The sequence below is a fragment of the Ascaphus truei genome, chromosome 19, assembly GCF_040206685.1.
Source record: "Ascaphus truei isolate aAscTru1 chromosome 19, aAscTru1.hap1, whole genome shotgun sequence".
Lineage (NCBI taxonomy): Eukaryota > Metazoa > Chordata > Amphibia > Anura > Ascaphidae > Ascaphus > Ascaphus truei.
The window spans coordinates 8,595,228-8,617,663 of NC_134501.1; the positions used below are offsets into that span (position 1 = coordinate 8,595,228).

At 47.7% G+C, this 22,436-nt stretch overlaps 1 protein-coding gene across 8 annotated transcripts in view; it reads left to right on the top strand.

Annotated features, from left to right (window-relative positions):
* LOC142469805 (dual specificity protein phosphatase 22-A-like) overlaps nucleotides 1-22,436 on the top strand; it is a 43,600-nt gene that overhangs the window by 556 nt on the left and 20,608 nt on the right. For 7 of the 8 annotated variants that reach the window (XM_075576464.1, XM_075576461.1, XM_075576463.1 and 4 more), the window contains 3 exons: nucleotides 4,445-4,478; nucleotides 8,109-8,191; nucleotides 18,492-18,541. Coding sequence is in view for 5 of the 8 variants with exons in the window: in XM_075576461.1 (XP_075432576.1) it covers nucleotides 4,445-4,478; nucleotides 8,109-8,191; nucleotides 18,492-18,541 (167 nt within the window). In the remaining 3 variants the exon portion in view is untranslated. The remainder of the gene's footprint in view (nucleotides 1-4,444; nucleotides 4,479-8,108; nucleotides 8,192-18,491; nucleotides 18,542-22,436) is intronic. The other variant, XM_075576465.1, reaches the window with a different exon arrangement.

Below are 22,436 nucleotides of genomic sequence, written 5' to 3' on the forward strand. Positions count from 1 at the left end.
AGCAGAAACTGCCTAGGGATAAATAACCATGTCTAGGATAAGTGAGCACAGCTATATGTTCAGGTCACCCAGCAGGGACTTCAACTCACCGTGTATCTGTATTTTTATTACAGCTTTCATGTGCTAATCTAATATTGCTAATTAAACCTTCTTTGCCGGAAGGACCTGCAAATTGGTTCCATTTTTTTTTTAAAGATCTAATTATGTTATAATTGGATAATTATGGAGCGTTATTATAATCTTACCATTGTTATCATTTTAATTAGAATTGGAATTCGCCTGACTTCCGCGTGAAACCCTATAGCTGTGAGAGAAACCTGCAGTGCATCACAGAGCAACTTCCTTATCTGTGATTTCAATTATTAATATTTTATATTTAGCATTTACATTATTGTTTATATATCATTCCTAAGCGCTTCTATTTTAATTTGACAATTTGCCAACCTAATAACATTCATGTAATCCTTTCACATCTTCAGCCAGCTAAGTATGGGGGAATCCTTATTTAAAAAAACAAAAAACATATTTTGTTATATTTTCTCTGTTATACCTTATGATTACTTCTATTATTTTTGTCATTATCTCAATTTTTATTGGGACTTTCATTTACCCATCAGGTGTTACTCCACCTTTTGCTATCTGAAGGGCATTGCTAGAGTTAAAACCCCCAGGAGGCGCATTATTCTATTTATATATGCATTGCCATAGACCTAACATATAACATAGCAATACACTGCTTATTTATCCAGAAATTGTACAAGTGTGATTGAAGAGTATGGACTGTAAATTTGGAAAGAGACCCCCTGCCGGCATAAACCTTTACATTCTTGGATAGCAACTTCTGCCCTATTGGTATTCAGTTCTGATTGAGAATGTACAAGGTGGCAGAAGTACAGACTTCACTTACTACTGCTCCGCAGAGCTAGCAATCCTTTTTTTTTTTGCAGCTGGCTCGCTTTCTCCACGCAGTGTGTTGCAAACCAATCTGGCAAACGGGTTAATTTTAAGATAATGTAGCACCCAGGCTATCAAATGTAAAATGGGAAATACATAAGTGGGAGGATCTTGGGAAATAGGAAGCGCTAAAATTATCTTGTAAAATAGATTTTGTTTTGTGGTCATTATCTCTTTATGTTGATATTTGCATGTCAAGGAAAGAAATCCCCCTTTTAAATAACGTTTGTTACCTAAGAATGATTGATGAGGTTATACGCCAGTTCCCATCTCTGTGTGTGTAGTTTTTTTTTTTTTAACAATTGTGTGATATGACTGTTTTTGTGCTTTTTGGACCTGAGACATCCATTACTTCTGGGCCGTGATAAGTACCAGGGTATGAGAGGGATCGGCTAAAATTAGATGCTGGCCGTCTGCCTGCACGAAAAGGAGAGTGTTAACATGACTTCAGTGACAGGCGCGTGATATGCTGCTGTATTAAAACAAAAGTCTGTGTTCATACAACGCCTCTGAGAAATAAACACGCGTGAATGCAGGGCGATCAACTCCAGTCCTCAAGACTTCCCAACAGGTCAGATTTTTGGGATATCCCTGCTTCAGCACAAGTGGCTCAATCAGAGGCTCAGTCTGATTGAGCCACCTGTGCTGAAGCAGGGATATCCTGAAAACCTGACCTGTTTGGGGGGGGGGGTTGATGTACTCTAGTCTAGATAGGGATAGATTAGAGCGTGTTCAGTTGAAAGCGACTTGTTGGGGGGCCTTGAGGACAGGAGTTGAGAATCCCTGCGTTAATGTAATGTTTAGTACCGTGTAGTAACAAACTAGGGAGAGGGGGTAGGGGTCCGATACCTTTTATTGGACCAACAAGTAGCAGAAATGTTACAAGCTTCCCCACCTCTCGAAACCGAAGTACTAGTGTAGGGGAGCGCAAAGTTTTTGAGCTGCGCAGCCCTGCCTGCTCCCCCCTGCCTGCTCCCCCCTGCCTGCTCCCCCCTCGCTCTCGCGCCCCCCTTACCTTGTTTGGTGGCGCCAAATGACGCCGCGGGTAGCTTGACCCTGTTACCATGGAGACGGACGTGTGACGTCACTCATTTGACGCCTCATTGCCATGGCGACGCGTCACAGCAACTCTTCCGAATCCCGGTAAGTGAGTTGCAGAGGCCTCACGTGATCCCCTGGCATTAATTGAAATGCCTTGGGGAAGAGCGCGGGGCCTCTGCAACCGCCGCGCCCCCCCCCCCCAATTTGCGCACCCCTGCTGTATTGTGTGCACGTGCAGATGTAATCAAACTCCGGTACATCCTCGGTTGGGTCATTTGTTTTTATTATTTGTTAGGATATTAAACCAGGAAACATATATTGAGGTTTCCATGTTCTTTTCAATTATATTCTGCGCGGGGGTTTGTTCCAGGTGGTTACGTTCGCTAAGCACCTTACTACCATTCATTTGCGTAGACTGTAAGGTGTCATGACTTAGCACTGTTTAGATCATCTTTGCCAGTGTCCCGAAGTTTTAGTAAGTAGCCCCAGAATTAACTGCCCCCACCCGCTTGTGTTTGCAAAAACAACTCCTTCGCTGCCACAGCACGCCTACCCTGAAAGCTGCCGTATAAGAGCAGAGCTGGCGAAGGTGATAGATTGTGGAACCGTTCAGATATCCGCACACAGTCCCACCTATTCTGCCCTGGGTCTTCATGTGCTTTATCTCTTTCAGACCCAGAGGGGTCTGCAGGGAACGCTTTGCAAAGTATTAGGCCCGGGCCATAGAGGGTTGAGCCGAGCCGCGCTGACGCTGAGGCTCGCCTGCTGAAATCTGCGCGATTTCATGCCCATGCAGGCGAGCCAGCGGGCGCGATCAGAGGCGGGGGAGACTGAGGGAGGCAGGGCAGCGACGTCACTGGGCCAATCGCCCGTGACGCGTCAACGTCACGGTGCTGACGTGTCAACGTCACGCCGCTGACGTCACGGCGCCGTGATGTTGACGCAGCTCTGCGCTGATTGGATGTTTTCAGCCGACAGCGCGCTGAAAAGCAGCTTGGCTGTCGGCTGAAAACTCCAGCGCCTCAGCACGCCTGCGGACGCTCGCGTGAGCCCCCTCTCAAGGCATCCTCATTGAGGATGCACGGGCTCAGCGCGGAGCGTCCGCACGGCTCAGCGTGGCCTGTCCTTCTATGGCTCGGCCTTACATGGCTTTTTAACACCCTCAGAGAGATATTGCTTCCCCTTTGTTGCCTCCGGCAGTGAAGGGGTTACGGGTAACCAAAACTCCGAAAGTGCAAACCTCGGCGACGAGATGGTCAACGTCGCTATGAAACGTGGTTACTGTGAAATCTAAAGATAGGCCGTTTATAAATAAGTTACGCGCGTCATAAACATGTCATTAAAATAGCCTTCTTAAAAAAAATAATAAAAAAAGCGTAAGATGTTTCTAGGCTGTTCCCATGGGAGCTAAAAACAAAGGCACGAAGTCTGCGCTCTGAGATCACAGCACATCCATCAAAAGTGTGGGTGGGCCAGGTATGGGGCCAGGGCGCTATGGTAACAAAGTAGCACCTATCTCAGGGCCATCAGCTGATTTAACCACCAGAGCCCCAGATAAGGCACAATGCTGGAGGGATCCTCTGATTGAGGTGTTGAGATGTTTGAGATGTGATTGAGGTGTTGAGAACATTTTTTTTAATTGCAGTTCTCCAATAATTAGAGCTGCAGATAATATTCTCTAATTAGAATGTTACTATCAGTGGCCCTCGGGGTTGCCACCTTCTGCTGATTGATAACCCGGAGACTTTTGAAAACATTTTTTAAAACGTTTTTATTTTATGTATTTAACTCTTACCTTCTCCGGCGTCAACATCTCCCCCTGCATGGTCCCGTCAAAATGGCTCCGCGACGTCAAATGGCGTCGCGTTGCCATGACAATGGGACGTCGTGATGCCGCAGCGTCATGGCAATGCGGCTCCACAGGGTGTCCCGTTGTCATGACACCCATTTTGACGGGGACCATGCAGAGGGAGATGCCGCCCGAGAAGTCAGTGAAGACTTCCTCCTCTGCCGCCCTGCTTTGCTCCCGCCGTTCAGCCGCTCTGACTGCCGCCCTGCTTTGCTCCCGCCGTTCAGCCGCTCTGACTGTTGCCCTGCTTTGCTTTCAGCCGCTCTGGCGGTCCTCTGTCCTCTTCTCCCGCCGCCGGCCCCCAGTTTGCGCACCTCGCCCAGGGATAGGTTAGCGTAACCTGGAGTGGTGGCAACCCCGGTGACCTTACAGTGCAGAAGGGCTCTTCTTCTGGGTATTACTGTGTTATAGGGCTGTAGAGGTAGACAATGTATGAAATAAAATGGCAGGCACGGTGGGATATATTTGAAGGTGTCTTCTGTTAGGAGCAGGAGCTGCAGGAAGCTGGACATGGGATATTCATTATGATCACTTCTACAGAGGAGCATTGCAAGGGGACAATCCTCTCACCACTGATACCTGCTTTTTGTTTCATCACAGGTTCTAGATGGTTTGTACCTTGGAAACATTAGAGGTGAGTATAATGACACGCACACACACACACAGAGAGAGAGTTGAGGGCATCAAATTGTACAAGAACACAGGTAACACATGGTATAATCAAACAGACGAAGAGCGAGAAGAAACCAATACTGGTATATTCCGCGTCCTTCCAGAAGAGGTAGCAAAGCCAATAAAATCCATGAAGACTTGGGAAGGCCCCGAGGGATGATGGAATTATAACTGAAATCTTGAAATAAGATGGAGCAGAACTAGAGAAAATCCTGGCGAGGCTCTTTCCGTTACGAGACGAACAGGAGAATTCCAGAAAACTGGAGTATCGCCATAGTTATCTTCATCCAGAAAGGAGAGAGGGAGGACCTCAAGAACAACAGGCCGACCAGTCTACGTCTAATCACAAGATTGTTACAAAGATACTCCGTAATCTGCTGCAACAGACGCCGGCCTGGAGAACAAGCGGGATTGCGTGGTGGATACAACATGGACCACATCCAAGTCACCCAAGAAGCGATTTCCAGAAGTAATGAATATTATCTACCACTCACTTTAGGATTTGTAGATTACGAAAAAAACGTTTTAAATGCATTAAGAAGACAAATAGTTGAAAGCAGCAAAACGTGAAATAATGTTTTTTTTTTTAAAAATAAATCCGTTCTGTAGTATTTCATTAGTTTTAAATCATCCTTTGATTTCTATAGCAGGATTTATCTCACTTCCCCAGCAGTGCAGGATATTTGTAACACTTTCCTGTTTGATCATTTGTTGCCAATGTTCCCAGCAGTTTGAGCTGCAAACTGTAACAATAGATAATGTTACCGTAGTAATATAAGGATACATTGTAGCTGCTGAGTTACACTGATTGAAGCAGCCATTATGTTAGTCACACAATCGGGATGTTTATAGATTTATAATAGGAGCACCAAACGATTGCCAGTTTAGGAAAGAATGTAGAATTATACATTGTCACATTCTTTACATATACACATAAGAAATAATAAAGGGGGATGTAGTATGGCTGCTGGAAGAAGCGTACATTGATTTTATAAGGAACATTTACAAGAAGGCAACCATTTGATTACATGAAGATACAAGTAAGATAAGGATTGGCAGGGGTATGACGGTGACACAAAGTCACAGAAGCTATTCATAGCAAAACTAGAAGAATAGTTTTGGATATTGAATTAGGAAGAAAAAGGAATCTAAACCAGCAGTGAATATTTGCGTCGCTTACAATTTGCGGATGACATTGTTATTTTTGTCACAAGTCCAAAAGACGTCCAGCAACAAGTCAGAAAACGCGCGGAAGTAAGAAAGTGTCCTACGTATGAATCTCAGCAAGAACCAAGGACCAAGAACCAAGGACCAAGGCCCCCAAATGTGCCAACTCTACAAAGATCAAAATAAATGGAACTAGAAGTCGGAAACTGTGCCTACCTCGACCAAAAGAGATCAATGGATCAGAACCTTTAGAATGAGAAAAATAGGAAAATGAAGAGGAGATTAAGCATATTTGGAAGAAAATAGACAATCTGTTGAGGGATCCTTCCACCGTGTTTCAAGAGAGAAGTTTCCGACCAGTCCATTCCGCCCGTGCTCGCGTGTCGCTGTGAAACGTGGTTCCCCAAATGCCAAGATAATTCAAAAGCAACTTAAAGAAGTATGGGGATGACGCAAGCTGGGTATTATTACCTTAAGAGACCGGAAAAAGTACAAATGAGTTTGAATGGGTTTGTGGCGGCATCGCGACAAGGGCGAAGACATTTAAATGGCAATGACCATCATTAGACGAAGATGGGATTCAACGGGATATCAAAAGATCAAGGCGATGCCCAAAAGTAAGACGGGAGGATGCAATGGGAAAATATGTGGGAGAAACATGGAGAAAAAAGGCTCGTAACCGCAGTGCCTGGAAGATAAATGGGGCGGCTTCATCCAGTAGTGTATCGACAAGGGCTGGAGAGGATATATAGATCCCCCCCCCCCCTCTATTTTGTTAACATAGTTACTGAACAGTTACCAAGTTTATTCAGATTGTTCTAATCCATCAGACAAAAAATACCCAATGCTACACCCAGTATGACAAAATACATAGTTCATTGCCAAAAATAAATAAATATATATAAAAAGTTTCATACATTTCTCTGAACATTACCACTGAGGGCTGTTTCGTGATTGCCTTTGGGTATCGTATCTCTGTCTTATTTATATGGGACATGCACCAGACCATACTACAACTATCAGAGTGCCAACTGCCTCTCCTGTTTATCCATATCTCTACGAGTTGAGCACCCAGGACATATACCACGGCTGTGTGCCGAACAGAGCACTACACCACTGCACCACATATGATGTGGCTGCAGGCTTATAACGCTTTGGCCATATAGGTTTAACTCGGGGACGCTCAAACTTTCTGTGCTGCGCCCCCCCTGCCTGCCAGCCCCTATGCTTGCGCCCCCCCCCTTACCCAATATCCAGCGTCAAATGACGCGCGGGGTCACGTGACAGCATGCCACGTGACCACAGCGGCGTCATTTGACGTTCGATGCTATGGTAAAGCGCATGTCGCATGACCCCGCTGCATCATTTGACGCTGCGTTGCAATGGCGAAGCGGCGCCGAGGATAGGCGGGTGAAATCCGCGCCCCCCCCCCCAAAATAATCTTGCGCACCCCTGGTTTAACTAAATGACCCGTTCTCATGTGAATCCTAATAGTGAAGTATTTAACGATGTATTTTGTCCCATTGGATGTAGCATTGAGTATTTCATGTCTTTTGTTGAATACATTTGGCCACGCTCAGTAGCACTTATTTTGACACAAATATATATATTAGAGCTGGGGTTAGAGCTGGCAGGGACTGTGTGTTTTCTAATCCATCAGAACACCGACCATCACCAGCAATGGTATGCTAGCTCAATGACCTCATTCTAATGCAGGATTAAAAGTGCACACTGTGCTCAATGTAGCAGTGTATAACAGGTGTACAGTATATAACATGTGTAGCCGTGTATAACAGGTGTACAGTATATGACATGTGTAGCAGTGTATAACAGGTGTACAGTATATGACATGTGTAGCAGTGTATAACAGGTGTACAGTATATAACATGTGTAGCAGTGTATAACAGGTGTACAGTATATAACATGTGTAGCCGTGTATAACAGGTGTACAGTATATAATATGTGTAGCCGTGTATAACATGTGTACAGTATATAACAGGTGTACAGTGTGTAGCAGTGTATAACAGGTGTACAGTATATAACAGGTGAAGCAGTATATAACAGGTGTAGCCGTGTATAACAGGTGTAGCAGTGTATAACAGGTGTAGCAATATATAACAGGTGAAGCAGTATATAACAGGTGCACCAAGTCCATTTCACTAAACTAAAGAGCTTGTATCCTAATTTTGGGGAAACTAAGGGATTTTACCCAAATCTGGACATACAGATGTCTAACCTGTGGCAGAAATTGCACCCCCAATCTTGTGGATTCAACATTGTCATCTCAACCACTGCACCACGTCTCCATCCACGACATGCCTCGCTGGGTTGGGAGGTTGGGTGCGGAGTGTGTGGGAGTCGGGGATAGAGCAGACAGGCTTCCTTAAAGGTGTTGCATTGAGTCACATTCTCCTCTCGTTTCTAGATGCAGAGGACAAGGCGACTTTAAGCAGAAACGGGATCGCGCACATTGTGTCCGTGCATAACAACGCCAAACCGCTCCTCCCGGTGAGTTACCTGCGCAGCCTTACCGGGTTTCCTGTCCGCTACCCAACGCGCGGCCTCCCTCTCTCTAAAGCAGCGACTCGCGTTATAAGAGGGTAACGGTCCGAAATCAAGGCTGCACCCACACACACACACGTTTTGGTGATGCAGAGAGATCAGCAATGCATTGGTATTGTGTCGCAGGTCCCTCTGGTATTAGAGGGTTAAAGGCAGGCTGTCAGCTTTTTACAATGCACGGCCAAACATATTTTTACATGTCAGCCGACTGAGCCACCTGTGCTGAAGCAGGGATATCCTGAAGACCTGACCTGTTGGTGGCCCTTGAGGAGTGGAGTTGGCCACCCCTGCACTAAAGCAGGGGTGAGCAAACTGGGGGGCGCGGCAGTTACAGAGGCCCCGCGCTCTTCCCGGAGGCATTTAAATGAAATACCGGGGTGATCGGTGAAGGCCTCTAACTCGCTCACCTTGGCTCAGACGGCTTCTGGAGACGCGCTGCCATGGCGTCAAATGACCGGGTAGCGTCCTAACTTTATTATTTTAATCATTTGCTAAGGTGACATCTCTCTGAAAAGGGAACTATTGCACTCACGTAGAAACCTATCATTACGTTATTATGCCTGATTTAATTACAGTTATTTTAAGTTCAGACATTTTATGTCAATGCGTTAAAATACGGGACAATGAGGCGTCCAGACAAACCTTTCCGGGACAACAGGACTGGTCCATGAAATAAGGCAGCGGCCACGGTGCAGCGACGCGTGCTTGTGAGCCGTGACGTCACCAACTCTCTGAGCTTGAGCGCTCGCCTGTCCTGCAGCAATTTGCGAGCGCAAGTGGGGGGGTGGGGGAGGGGTCATGGGACATAAGGGAGGCGGGCGTGTCATTACCTGGATTGGGGGCGTGTCAGTGCCGGCGCCGGGAAAGGTCTGTTTATAACAGTAGCAATCACTGTTCCCATAAATGTTTTTTCCCCTTATATATCTCACATGACATGGTGCCTATGTTTGCCCTATTGTCTGTGTGTGTGTGTGTGTGTGTGTGTGTGTGTGTGTGTGTGTGTGTATATGGTGACTGGTGCTGTGTGATTCGTTGTTGAAGGGTCATGTGATCCTTCAGCGCGCTTACAAATCAATTTTCCCTGTCTCTCCAAGCGCAGAGCTTTGGAAAGCATATGCACACGCACACGGTGTGGACATGTGCACCGATTAACATCTATTAGATCGCGCCAAGCGCGCATCGCTGCAGCGTGGCCGCAGGTTAAGGGACAATCCCGTATATATAGACGGGACATCTGGCAACCCTATAGGTACACAACTTCCGCCTTGTGGAGTCTGTCTGAGCCAGAGCCCCCAATACCTGCAGATATTGCTCTAAGCACTAGGGGGCGGTAGCACTCCATATAGTTTTGGATGGATTAATTGCAGAAGCGATAATCACAGCTGCGTAGTGCGGCAGGCATTGGCTTATAGGGGTCCATATTAAAATGGATTAGAAGAGAAAGGTGACACACTGTGCTCATTTGCATGTCGTTACCCAGAATCCCGGGCTGCAGTGGAAGCGCTGTATGGTAAGAGATAATAGGGAAAGGCAGCGTTGCAGACCTGTCTGAGACATGTGAATGTGCTCACACGTGATATAATCATAAGGAAATCATTGAGACTATTTAGTTTTATTGAGATGTGTCTGAATCCGCTTGAAATACTGAAGTATATAAATAAATCATTGTATAAGGATCACCGCCCCCCCCCCCCGCCCTATCCCTGGGATGTGCGTGCATCTCACACCCTGGCAGAATATAACCCATCCGGCTTGTGCCTATACACAGTGATACCTTCACCTGATTTTTATTGGGATCTTGCAAGCGGCTATAAGAGGGGGCACACCTCCCTCCTTCACCCCCAGCTGCAGCAGCAGAGCATTGACGAGGCTCAGGGGTGGGCCATAGATTCTGTACCCCAAATATTCATTGGGGGGGGAAAGGGCATATATAAAGGCATTGTCTTGGGGTGTGTAGCAAGTCACTTCCCACGGTGTCTCGAAAATAAGATTGCAAGCTCTGCTGCACAGGGCTTATTTTGCAGTTAGCAAGGGACCCGAAGCATCAGGCGCCTGGAGAACCACAGAGTGTCTTACATCACGCTGCCCTAGTGTGGCTGGGAGAAAGGAGAACAGGAAAAGAATGGTTGGTTGAGTAATAAGTCGAGCACAGATTGAGGACAGGAACCACAAAACCATGGGCTTGTGGATGACACTGGACATCCTTTGCAGATGTCTCTGGTTTTCTGCTTATCCTTAGGACACGAAGGAAGCAGCTGTAATGACCCTGAAACGAAACCTTTGCTATCAAGTAGACCACAAGAGAGGTCTCATGAAGAGGGCATTTTATTGCTTTAGCCCCCTTATAAAGCTCTTAACAAGGGGTGTCCATCTCTAGTCCTCAAGGGACACCAACAGGCCAGGTGTTAGGGATATAACTGCTTCAGCACAGGTGGCTCATTCAGTAGCTCAGTCAAAGACTGAGCCATTGATTGAGGCACCTGTGCTGAAGCAGCTATATCCTTAAAGCTTGACCTGTCAGTGGCCCTTGAGGACTGGATTGGCCACCCCTGGTATAACAATCTGAAAAAAAGCAACCAACCCAGAGAGATTTAATGGGGCCATGAAAGTCCCACTCTTGTGTCTTCATTTATTCCCATTTAGTTGTTGTTTGGACATCACCTTTACTCAATGATTAATGTGCCTTCAACAAAATCCTAAACTTGCCAAACAATAAGGGGACAGGTCTTTTATCCTCATTTGAGTAAGGACTGTTTAATATAAATGCACAAAAAAAGAAAGCCCTATTTTCCTTAGCAAAGCAAACAGTATTGTATGCTTCGGAATAACAACAGGTATGTAATGCGTGCGACGGCGAGTAAAAAAAGGAACAAAAGCCCTCAGTTTGCTGTAAAAGTTGTGTGATGCGACAGGCATAAGCTTATAGGGTTCCATGTTACAATGGATAAGAAGCTAAGAGTGACGCACTGTGAGTGCTCATTTGCATGTCATTACCCAGAATCCCCGACTGCAGTGGAAGCATTATATGCTAAGGGATAATGGGGGAAAGGCAGGGTTGTGGATCTCTCTGAGACACGGATGGGCTTACAAGTGGGATTTGTACTATGAATTAAAACAAATAGTGGTACAGTATCCCTTGATAGTTAATTTAAAAAGTAGCAAGACTCTGTAACCCACCCGCCCTTGCAGGATATTCCCACTACCTCATTCCCTCTAGATTGTAAGCTCTCAGGAACAGCGCCCACCTTTCCTTTTTGTATCTGTTGGTGGTTGTACGTAACTCTGTTTATGTAATGATCAAATCTCTTTGCCCCCACTGCACTGCGCGGCAGACTACGTTGGTGCGTTACAAATTATTAATAATAATAATACATCCTAATCACAGATGACGATGTCAAATTCTTCAGTTTTCTGTTTCCGATAAATATTTATTTTAAATAATGTGACAGATGTGCTTATAAAACGTCAACATGGTGCTGACAAAAATGATGCCAAAACCACGTAAATGTATATATTTAGAGAGAGAACTGTGGATACTAGATACAATTCTCCATATGCCTTTTCCCCCCCCCCGCATTTAATTTTTATTCCTTTGGACATTAAATAATAATTTCAGATGAACCGAAGAGCTTACAGTCTAGGGTTGGCTCCTGAGGTGAGGGTGAGGGGGAAGGGGTGAACGCACGTGCTTAAGATGGTTCTGAACTTGGGGCCGGTGGGTCAAATCCAACCCCCAAAGGTCCTTAGAGTGGCCGTTTGCCCTGCAATTTAATTGCAGTTGCTCAAGGAGCCCAACGGACTCTCTCTCTCGCTCTCGCGCGCTCTCTCGCGCTCTCTCGCGCTTTCGCTCTCCAAATACCAAAAGTGAGATTTCTGCAGCACAGAGGGGAGAGAGGATGCTGTGGGGGGAGGGGGAATGTTTTGGATAGGAACATTAGGAGGCAGGGAGGATCATTACAAAAAATTATGATAGTGTGTGAGAAACCCCATACCCGCATTAAGTCCTTTTGTTTTGGTGTCAAAGAGTCTTATCATTCTGAGCTCCAATGTTTTCCTTTCTTGGGGGCGTTTGAACATTCCATTGAGGATTTTGATTTTTAAATCATTTATGGAATGATCTGGTTGTGAGAAGTGATGTCCCACAGGTGAGCAGTATCTTCCTTCTTTGTGGTGTTGTATAGAGTGTCTGTGCATATTCATTCTGCCTTGTACTTTTTGGCTGGTTTCCCCAATGTAGCATCCTTGGTCACATTTGTTGCATTGAATCATATAAACCACGTTCCTGGATGTGCAGCAGTATGATCCTTTAACATTGAGTGTTCCATGGTTGTGACCGGCTGTGGGATCATGGCATATATGTTTGCCGAGTTTTCAACATATGCACGTTTTTTTTTTGCCATTATCAGTGTCCTTAAGATCGTTATGGATTTTTCTGCTGACTAATTTCTATTTGAGGTTTGCTGGTTGCCGGAAAGCAAGGATGGGAGGTTTGGGAAAGATTTCTTTTAACGTCGCATCCTCTGCCAGCATGGGTTGCAGATCTTTGATTATTTTTCGTATTCCCTCTAGGGTAGGGTGGTATGTGGCCACTAGTGGTATGCGTGTGGTAGGTTTTTTTCTGTCTATATTGTATCAGGTGTTCCACTGGGGCTTTTAGTGCAGATGTAATACACACACACCCCTCTTGCTGTTCACTTCTGGCCCTATTACTTGTACATTCTTTATAATCTGGTCCTTTGGAAAATGAGTTTAAGATCACTTCCATAACTACTAAGCCAGGGATGGTCAACTCCAAATCCATAAGGACCACCAACAGGTCAGGTTTCCAGGATATCCCAGCTTCGAAGGCTGAGCCTCTGATTGAGCCACTTGTGCTGATGCCGGGACTGATTGAGCCACCTGTGCTGAAGCAGGGATATCCTGAAAACCTGACCTGTTGGAGGGCTTGATGACTGGAGTTGAACACCTCCGTACTAAACCACTCCTCGTCCCCTGTAGTTGACCTCTGTAAGTCCTTCAAGTATTGATGGTGATGCTGAGGGGGAGGGGGGGTGTACAAGTGACACATTAAGGATGCGCATGAGAGGCCAGGTGGGGTTGACAGGAAGGGGGAGGTGCGCTGCTCTGTCAAACAACAGGAGCTGACGCTGCACAGCTGCGGCCAACGTAAATACTGGAGGATTGGGGGGGGGGGCGGGGGGCTCGGAGGGAACGTGGGGGGAGACTTGGGGCAAGCAGAGACTCCTTGGGAGGGCTGTCTTAGATTGGCAGATCTTTCTCATCCCATGACCTCACCTGCCAGCCTCCCTGTCCCGGTCCAGGGAGAGTCTCTTGTGTACTGGAGCTCGCCGGTTACAATGCTCATACTTCAAGGCTCTTGGCACCAGAGATTCCATCGTTACAGTATACAGTATACAGTATACAGAGCAGGTCCCCTCAGCACCTTCCAAGTTAACCCTATGGTACCAAAAGGGTTGAATGTTCCCTTCTGGCCCTATTACTTGTACATTTTTCCAATCTGGTCCTTTGGAAAATGAGTTGAAGATCACTTCTCTAAAGCCAGGCGTGCTCAACTCCAGTCCTCAAGCCCTCCCCCCCCTCTGCCCCCCAACAGGTCAGGTTTTCAGGATATCCCAGCTTCAGCACAGGTGGCTCAATCAGAGGCTCAGTCATAGACTGAGCCTCAGATTGAGCCACCTGTGCTGAAGCAGGGACTGATTGAGCCACTTGTGCTGAAGCAGGGACTGATTGAGCCACTTGTGCTGAAGCAGGGATATCCTGAAAACCTGACCTGTGTGTGTGGGGGTCGGGATGGGGGGGGGGGGCCTGAGGACTGGAGTTGAGCACCCCTGTACTAAGTCACTTCTTGTCCCTTGGAGATGGCCTCTGCGAGTTCTCAAAGTATAGATGGTGAAGTATGAGTGTTACTTTAAGGATGCACCTGAGAGGCCAGGAGGGGTGATACCCTTTCCCCTCAAAATAAGCATGTTGCAGTATAAGTCATTTTCATTTAGCGGAACTGCACCTTGATAATATTACCCAGACTCTTGAAGGGTTATACCCCGTACTTCTGCCGCCTGCATTTCCACCCTGGCAAAGGGATCAGCTGATCTGCAAATGACTTTGCGTTGCTGCTGTTGTCCACTCAGGTCAGTGCCCTTCGCTGGCAGCGCAAAGCAGAGATGGGTTCCCAGGTGTGTGAGTCAGTCCTAATAACAGCTGCTGGACTCTTGGGTGAGATCCCACGGCACCCCCACTTTCCGGGGTAGCTCTAGTACTTGACCAGTGCCGTTTTGGGTCTGGAGTGGCCTTGTTAAGTGTGACACGTTAATACCTTGAGCGTTGCCAGCCACTCCGGCACTCAAGGCGTTAACTAGTCTTTAACCAAAGCAGCATGTACTGTACTGTGTATTCCTTTTATCGGTTCCGATGTACGCAGCTTGTTACCCTGCTGAGTGCTTTCACCTCAATGCACACTCTAATAATATATGTTGGACTGCAACACTTAGGCCAGGGCGCTCAACTCCAATCCTCAAGCCACCCCAACAGGTCGGGTTTTCAGGATATCCCAGCTTCAGCACAGGTGCCTCTGAATGAGTCACTTGTGCTGAAGCAGGGACTGATTGAGCCACCTGTGCTGAAGCAGGGATATCCTGAAAATCCGACCTGTTGGCGGGGTGCTTGAGGACTGAAGTTGACCCTCCCTGCCTTAGGCTGGGTTGCCACCACTCCGGGTATCTCCGTGCTACGAGTTTACCTAGTAAACCGACAGGCGGCGGCGGCGGCGGCGTATCTCGGCGTCCTCCCGGCATCTCCCCCTGCAACTACTGCCAATATTGCTGCGTGGCGTCAAATGGCGCCGCGTTGCCAACACAGCGTGACGCCTAGGCGCCATAAGGCATCCCGTTGTCATGTCAACTTGGCGCCGCGTGATGTTGTGAGGTCATGTAGCGTCCCGTTGGCATGGCAGCCATATTGAAGGACGCCACCGAAGGTAAGTGCAACATTTAAAAAAGGAAGATTTCCCGGGCTGGCCTTCAGTAGAAGGTGGCAGACCTGGCTATGGGCTGCATACGCTTCCAAACTGCTTTCGCTGCATAGAAGCCACGGCCCTGCTTTGCTCTGGGCGGGCAACGTGTGGCAGCAGAGGGGTTAAATCAGATGGGTATTGGGACCCTGACAGCGCTGGGATACCTCCAGCCTCGCAGGCTTCCTTGTAAGGCCTCATGCAGCGCGCTCACGCAGACACTCCCAGGGACGCTGATTTATGGAGGAGTTTGGGACTGTTATAGAGAGAGCTCGGGGCTTGGACGCCTTCCCGAGCCCTGCTCACCGACACGAGTTCCCATTTACCGTCTAATTTTAGAACTTCAGCAGGCCCTGGTTTCTTCCCCTTGCTTTGATATTTGGAACGTGTTTGAGGGATTAAGGAGGTCATGCGCAAACAAGGAGGGTTTGCTTTTAATCCCCTTTAAAGCTGCAGTCCAAGCTGCCCCCCCCCCCCTTAATATGTGCATCAATACAATCCACACACTAATGGTTAATTGGTTAAGTTGCCGATCGATCAAGATTCGGCTCGGGGGTTCACTAAATGGCTGTCAGTGTAGCAGAAGAGAGCAAAGTTCTGTGGGGAAGATCATGTGACCAGGTAGTCACTAGATACAATTGGTGGACTGCTAGAGAGAGGGCAGGGCTCAAAAAGGTGTGTGCCAGAGCCTGTTTCAGAAGAGGAAGGGGATGTGACTTTGTAACTGGTTGCTATAGAAACAAAAATGTCATTCAGAGTTGTTTGTTTAATGCTACAAGTATTTTCTCATAGTACATAACTGATTAAAAAAAAAAAACCCACGTAGGATATTGCTTGGTTTGCAGCTTTAATTCAGGACCCCAACATCCCACCCCTGCAAAAAGTTACAGTGTCATTTGTCCCCATTGCCAAATTCTGTACAATATATTTTCACCGGTTCTGTAGCCAGGAGACTTTGATAAATAAACCAATAAAGAATATCACTTGTGAGCCCATTCACATGCCTAGAGAGGTCTGCACCCTGCCTTTCACCCATTATCACCTAGCATACAGTGCTTATAGATGTGGGTACAGGACTGTCAGTAACCCCCCTTGCCTCTTCCTGCTACATGCTGACTGCTTCTCTTTTCTGCTACAGTACATGCCGGAGAAAGTAGCAAGGCTAAAGGAGACCTTTCATTCGGCATGTAATTCCATTCAAGTGTTGGGAACTGCATGTAATAGCATGCGTGTGCCAAAATAGCTTAACCCCTTACCTGCCGGGAATGCTAGCTGATCAGGGCTCTTACATCTTGCCCAGACTAGTCCAGGTGTGGGCAACTCCAGTCCTCAAGGGCCACCAACATTTCAGGTTTTCAGGATATCCCTGCTTCAGCCCAGGTGGTTCCATCAGTCCCTGCTTCAGCACAGGTGGCTCAAACAGTCTTTGACTGAGCCACCTGTGCTGAAGCAGGGATATCCTGAAAACCCGACCTGTTGGTGACCCTTGAGGACGGGAGTTTGCCCCCCCCCCCCCCAGCCTAGCATGTGCCATCCTAGATGGGGCAGATTAATTGACGCATAAAGGGCATGATAGAAGCAGGATACTTTTATACATTGGTGCTACAACCACGCTTAGATTGTAAGCTCTTCGGGGCAGGGGCTCCCTTTGCCTTATGTTGTAATTTACCCGTTTAGCGCTTATCCCTGTTGCTTATACTTTATTTACCTTGTATTGTAGTTGTGTAAAGCGCCATGTACACCGTTAGCGCTACATAAATAAAATGACACACACATACGTACAATTATAACACCATACACCAGAAAACGTTTGTTTTTGCTCCAGCTAAAGATCAACGTAGGTTTTATGCATCAAAGGCTCTTATTCAATATTCCACCAGGCTCATTCCTGTGCTGCAGTAGAGATCTGCTCCAATTCAGTACATGGGGCTTAACTCTTTCTCAGTTACGGGAAAGCGGCCTGGGCCTGCTGCAAAAACTGCAGAAAAAGGACCACATTAACAAAAGAAAAGAAGCCGCATTAAAGCCATGGAGATTTTATTTCTCTCTCTGATCAATCAGGTGTTCTTTTTCTGCCCCATGCGTGTAACTAGGACACTTGGATACACACACACACACACACACACACACACACACACACACACACACACACACACACACACACACACACACACACACACACACACACACACACACACACACACACACACACACACACACATCTGCACACCATGCTTCAGCAGCGAATGGGTAAATATCGGTGCAGTCGGCTGCAGCTGATGAAGACACAACAGATTATATAAGAGAAACACTTTAACGACCTTCTAATATTCAGGAACGAGGGGAGAAGGAAACCTGAAGATGGTAAACAACGGCGGTCTTGTGTTGTGTATTAGCGCTTGTCTGTGTGTGGCGAGGGGCTCGAATCGCTCTGAATAATGTCTTCCTGATGTTTAGTTATTTATAAACTCCAGATGTTCCCGCAGCATCCATTTCCTGCTCCTTCTCTTCTCCGACAGACCTAAAAAGTGTCCGTTTACAGAGAATTCCCATACATTCTTCTGCAACATCCAGCTGGGTGTTCACTGTCATAATTAAGCAATAAGAAAGAAAGTCTGAGGACCCCAGAAGTATGGGCTTTGTGGTGGGAGTTTAACCACATGATGGAACTTGGAGGGGTTTTAGTGAATCACAAAATCCTGTGTGTTAAGGGAACAAAGGGAGCCATTTAAGGTTTTTCGGGTGGCAAGACAGGGCCGAAAATGCAGAACTCTGCACAGTGAGACCAGATCTACAGCCAAAGAAACAGGATTGCATGGCACTTTTAAAAATGTCCCTTAAAGGTTTTTATATCATGGGTAAAATTAAGATGACCAGGTTCCCTGTATTCCAGTAACCCCATGTGCAACACATCTGGCACCAAAAGGGTTAATTATCAGGAACTACGAAATACCTCACAACCTATTCCTATCATTTTCCATCTTTCTTTTTTTATTCACCTCTGGAAACTTTCTTATAGATAAACACCTTGTATCAGCTGTGTATTAATGACACGGGCTTTCCTGTGAGTATTTTTTGGGGGTCTCTGGGCCTGGAGTGTCCCCGGTGGGTAGTGAGAGCGAGACGCGCGCGCTGGGGACATTCCCGCCTCCGCCTCCTCGTGGCATCTTTCACAGCTGTCCCCCCCCCCCCCCCCTCCCCGCTCTCTGTCTCTTGCAGGAAGTGACCTACCTCTGCATCGCTGCCTCTGACTCAGCCAACCAAAACCTGTAAGTTGCCAGCTTCATCACCTTTTCCCCTTCTTGCACGTGGGCCGACGAGAGCGGCGCCTGGGAAGCACTCGTAGGTTTCGTTTCATTCACTGGGCAGGCCCGGTACAGTGGAAAAAACACATCAGAAGTGTCACAAAGATGAAACAACTCCCGCCCCCGCGTAGGGGTGCCAGGTGGCTTTTCCCAAAATACTGGACACAATGGTGAAAGGTGCGACGCTCTCGAGAAACACACACACATCTCACATCTTTCTGCTCCATGCTGTTTCCTCCTCTCCTTTGCCCTACCCACAAGCTCTTGACACCTCCTCCTGATTGGCTGCTGATGGGTCATGCAGACAATCAGGATGGAGGAAGCTGCCCAGTCCCCCTAGAAAAAGCCCTGCTCTCTCCCCCTGCTCGGGGAAATCCCGCGGCCCCCCTCTAGCCGGTCAGGTCACTATGCCCAGGGAGGTAACACAGGACACATACATGTCCAGTATTAAAGAAAACCACACAAAGCGCAAGAACTCCTCCCAGATATGGTGTGGTGTTGATCAGGCAAGGAATCTGGTAAGATGCAGCTGGTACTCTGTGTGGTATGCAGGAGAGAAAAGAAAGATATAATGCAACACCATTTATTACAATAAAACTTCTAGAGCACAGAGATCATTACACTCGCATGCTCACGGAATAAAACAAGCGGTTTGACCATGCTGGGTCCTGTAGCGCTGTGTATAGTAGTGCTGTGTATAGTTGTGCTGTGTAGTGGAGAAACGGCGTTTCCTCCAAAGCGCCCACTTCCGGGTTCGAGTGGTGGGTGACGTCACAGGCCCTCTCCACCAATCGGGAGCTGGAGCTGGATCTTCTTAGACTCCAGTATTACCTCTAATTGTTTACTGGACAGTGTCCAGATATAGGACAGTCTGGTTCAGTACTGGACACCTGGCAGCCCTAACCCAGAGGAGCTCACAGTCTACAAGAGGAAAGAGCGGTTTCTGGCTGAAAGACGCCCTCTTGTAATGTGGGAGCGAAACCAACTTCCATAGCTGATATTGATGAAAGGTACGGCAGCAGGATTTCAGTACCAGAGGATTTATTTCCACCTCACTCATTAAGTGCCTATTTACTCAGAGTTCCCAAAACATAAAACTCATTAAGTATGATTTTGAAGTAATTGCTAATAAGAACATTTAATTGCCTTCGCTTTTCCTCAGTACTCAAAGAATGTAGTTAATTTTCTTTTACCTCTACAACGACATATATATATATATATATATATATATATATATATATATATATATATATATATATATATATATATATATATATATATATATAATATATATATATATACACACACATTTTGTATCCCCCTGAGGAAGGTCCCATTCTGTAGGACCGAAACGTTGGGTTTCTGGATGTATTTTTGCTTTCACTAATACACTTTGATTTTCAACTTTGAGTGCTGTCTCTTGTTTACCAATCCTTGGAACGGTAACGTATAACTACATTCTCTATATGGGACGTGCACCTGTGGCTTACCAGCACCTATTGGAGTGCCAACTGCCTTATCTGACTACACATTTAAGATAAAATAAATGCTGCTTTAAATACAACATGTACATTGGGCCTGAAGGCAGGAGGTTATCATTCTAGCCAGGCAAATACATCACAAGGATGAGTACGCACATACAGGCCCAGACTGTACAGTACTGTATTTGGCCCAAAGTCAGTCAATCCCTGTTTTGTGGGAGAACGAGCAACCAAATGAAAGGTTCAGTAAGATAATGCAGGGGGGCTCAACTCCAGTCATCAAGCCCCCCCAACAGGCCAGGTTTGCAGTATATCCTAGCTTCAGCACAGCCACCTGTGCTGAAGCAGGGACTGATTGAGCCACCTGTGCTGAAGCAGGGACTGATTGAGCCACCTGTGCTGAAGCAGGGATATCCTGAAAACGTGACCTGTTGGGGGGCTGGGTGGCTTTGAGGACTGGAGTTGAGCCCCCCTGAGATAAGGGACCGAGCTGAACTAATGACACTGATATGTTTCATAAGTTAAAGTCATTTGATTGATGCCTTACAAAGACAAAGATAAATAATTGGGGAAAGTGTGGGAAGATCCTGACCCGGGGGGGGGGGGGGGGAGGCATGACCGGGGGGGGGGGAGGGGGGAGACATAGATATGAATCTTCGCTGCTCCTCCCCATTACTAAGTGAATATGATTTATGCCCCTGTATGTCCAGTGACCTACTTAAAGGACAGAGGAAATGGAAGAGACAAGGCATCAACCATTCAGCTCACGCCTCAGCGTCATGACTTCCGTGTAGCCTGCGCTGGGAATGCGCCGCTGAAGCCTGTGGTTATTGTGAGACAAACAGACTCCATTTGTGCCTCAGTTGAGGGTAAATGTCCAATCCGCTTGCAGAGATGACTAATAGAACCCAACTGCTCCCTAACAGAACACACGTAACGGACTCTTCCTTTCTGGCTCAGGTTGAGACCCATTTCTGTTGGTGCTAAGGCAGGGGTGCGCAATCTTTTGGAACTGCGCCCCTCTGCCAGCACTGCCTCCGTGTTCGCGCCACCCCCCCCCTCCCCACCTTCCTACAGCATCAAATTATGCCGTGGGGGTCACGTGACGTAACGTGACCGTGGCATCATATGACACTGTTGCTATGGTGATGCGTGATGCTGCAGTTCATGTGACGTCACATCATGTGACTAAGCGCTATGTACACTAATGGCGCTATATAAATAAATACATACATGCATACTCTGCGTCATCATTTGACGCCACGTCACCAAAGCAATGCGTCGTCTCAGTCAAGGTGAGAGATACTTACATAGGCCTCGCGCAGTCCCCGGATTTAATTTAAATACTTGGGGGAAGAGCGTGGGGCCTCTGTAAGTAGCCGCCCACCCCCCCAGTTTGCGCACCCCTCTGCTAAGGGACTGCACTAGTATTCTGCAGCACCATGGCAGGGTGGGCCTCGGGCCCCGCGCTTCCTCTTGTCGGCGCCGGGATTCGACTTTCACCCGACCGGTGAGGGGAGCTGGAGGACGAAGCGTGGGGCCCCCGGGAGCGGTAGAGATAGGTGTGGGGTGATGGTGTGTTTGTGTTCCCGCTTTCCGCCTCCTGCAGCGTCGCGTTGCCATGGTAACGTGACAACATGACGCCGTAACGCTGCCGGAGGAGGGCTGTTGCTCTAGGCAAGTCCCCCTTATTTTTTTTTTTTACAGGGTGGGGGCACACTGCCAGTGTGCCGCCTTGGACCCCGCAAAGCCTAAGGCTAAGGCCCCGCTCCCAGAGTCAGCGCGCCCGCACTGCATACAGGCGGCGCGCTGACATACACAGACCGCGATATGCGGTCTGTAGGGAGCGGGAGGTGGGTGGGAGTGGGAGGGAGTGGGAGGGAGTGGGAGGCATGAGCGGGAGTCGGGGCGTGGCTTGACCGGAGGGACCCGCTACTCTTCCCCCCCCCCCCTCCATGGGCTCGTGCTGGAGCTGACAAGCAACACACACACACATACACACACGCAGGCACTCATACACACACGCAGGCACTCTCACACACACGCAGGCACTCATACACACACACACACAGACAGAGGCAGGCACTCACGCACTCAGGCACACACATACACAAACACACATAGGCACTCTGGCACACATAGACAAACACAAACACAGACTGCTTTCCCTCCACGCTCCCCGAAGCCTCCCCTCCTCCCGAAGCCTCCCCTCCTCATTGGCTCACAGCCACACCACGTGACGCGTCGACGCTAGGGATTACAATTCTCTTGTATCCCGTAGCGGCTGACGCGCCACAGCGTGTAGCGAGCTGTGCAGCCAGGGGGGACCGGGACCGGCTCGGTGGGGAACGCCCGACCCGCCGCCCGCGCCACCGAGC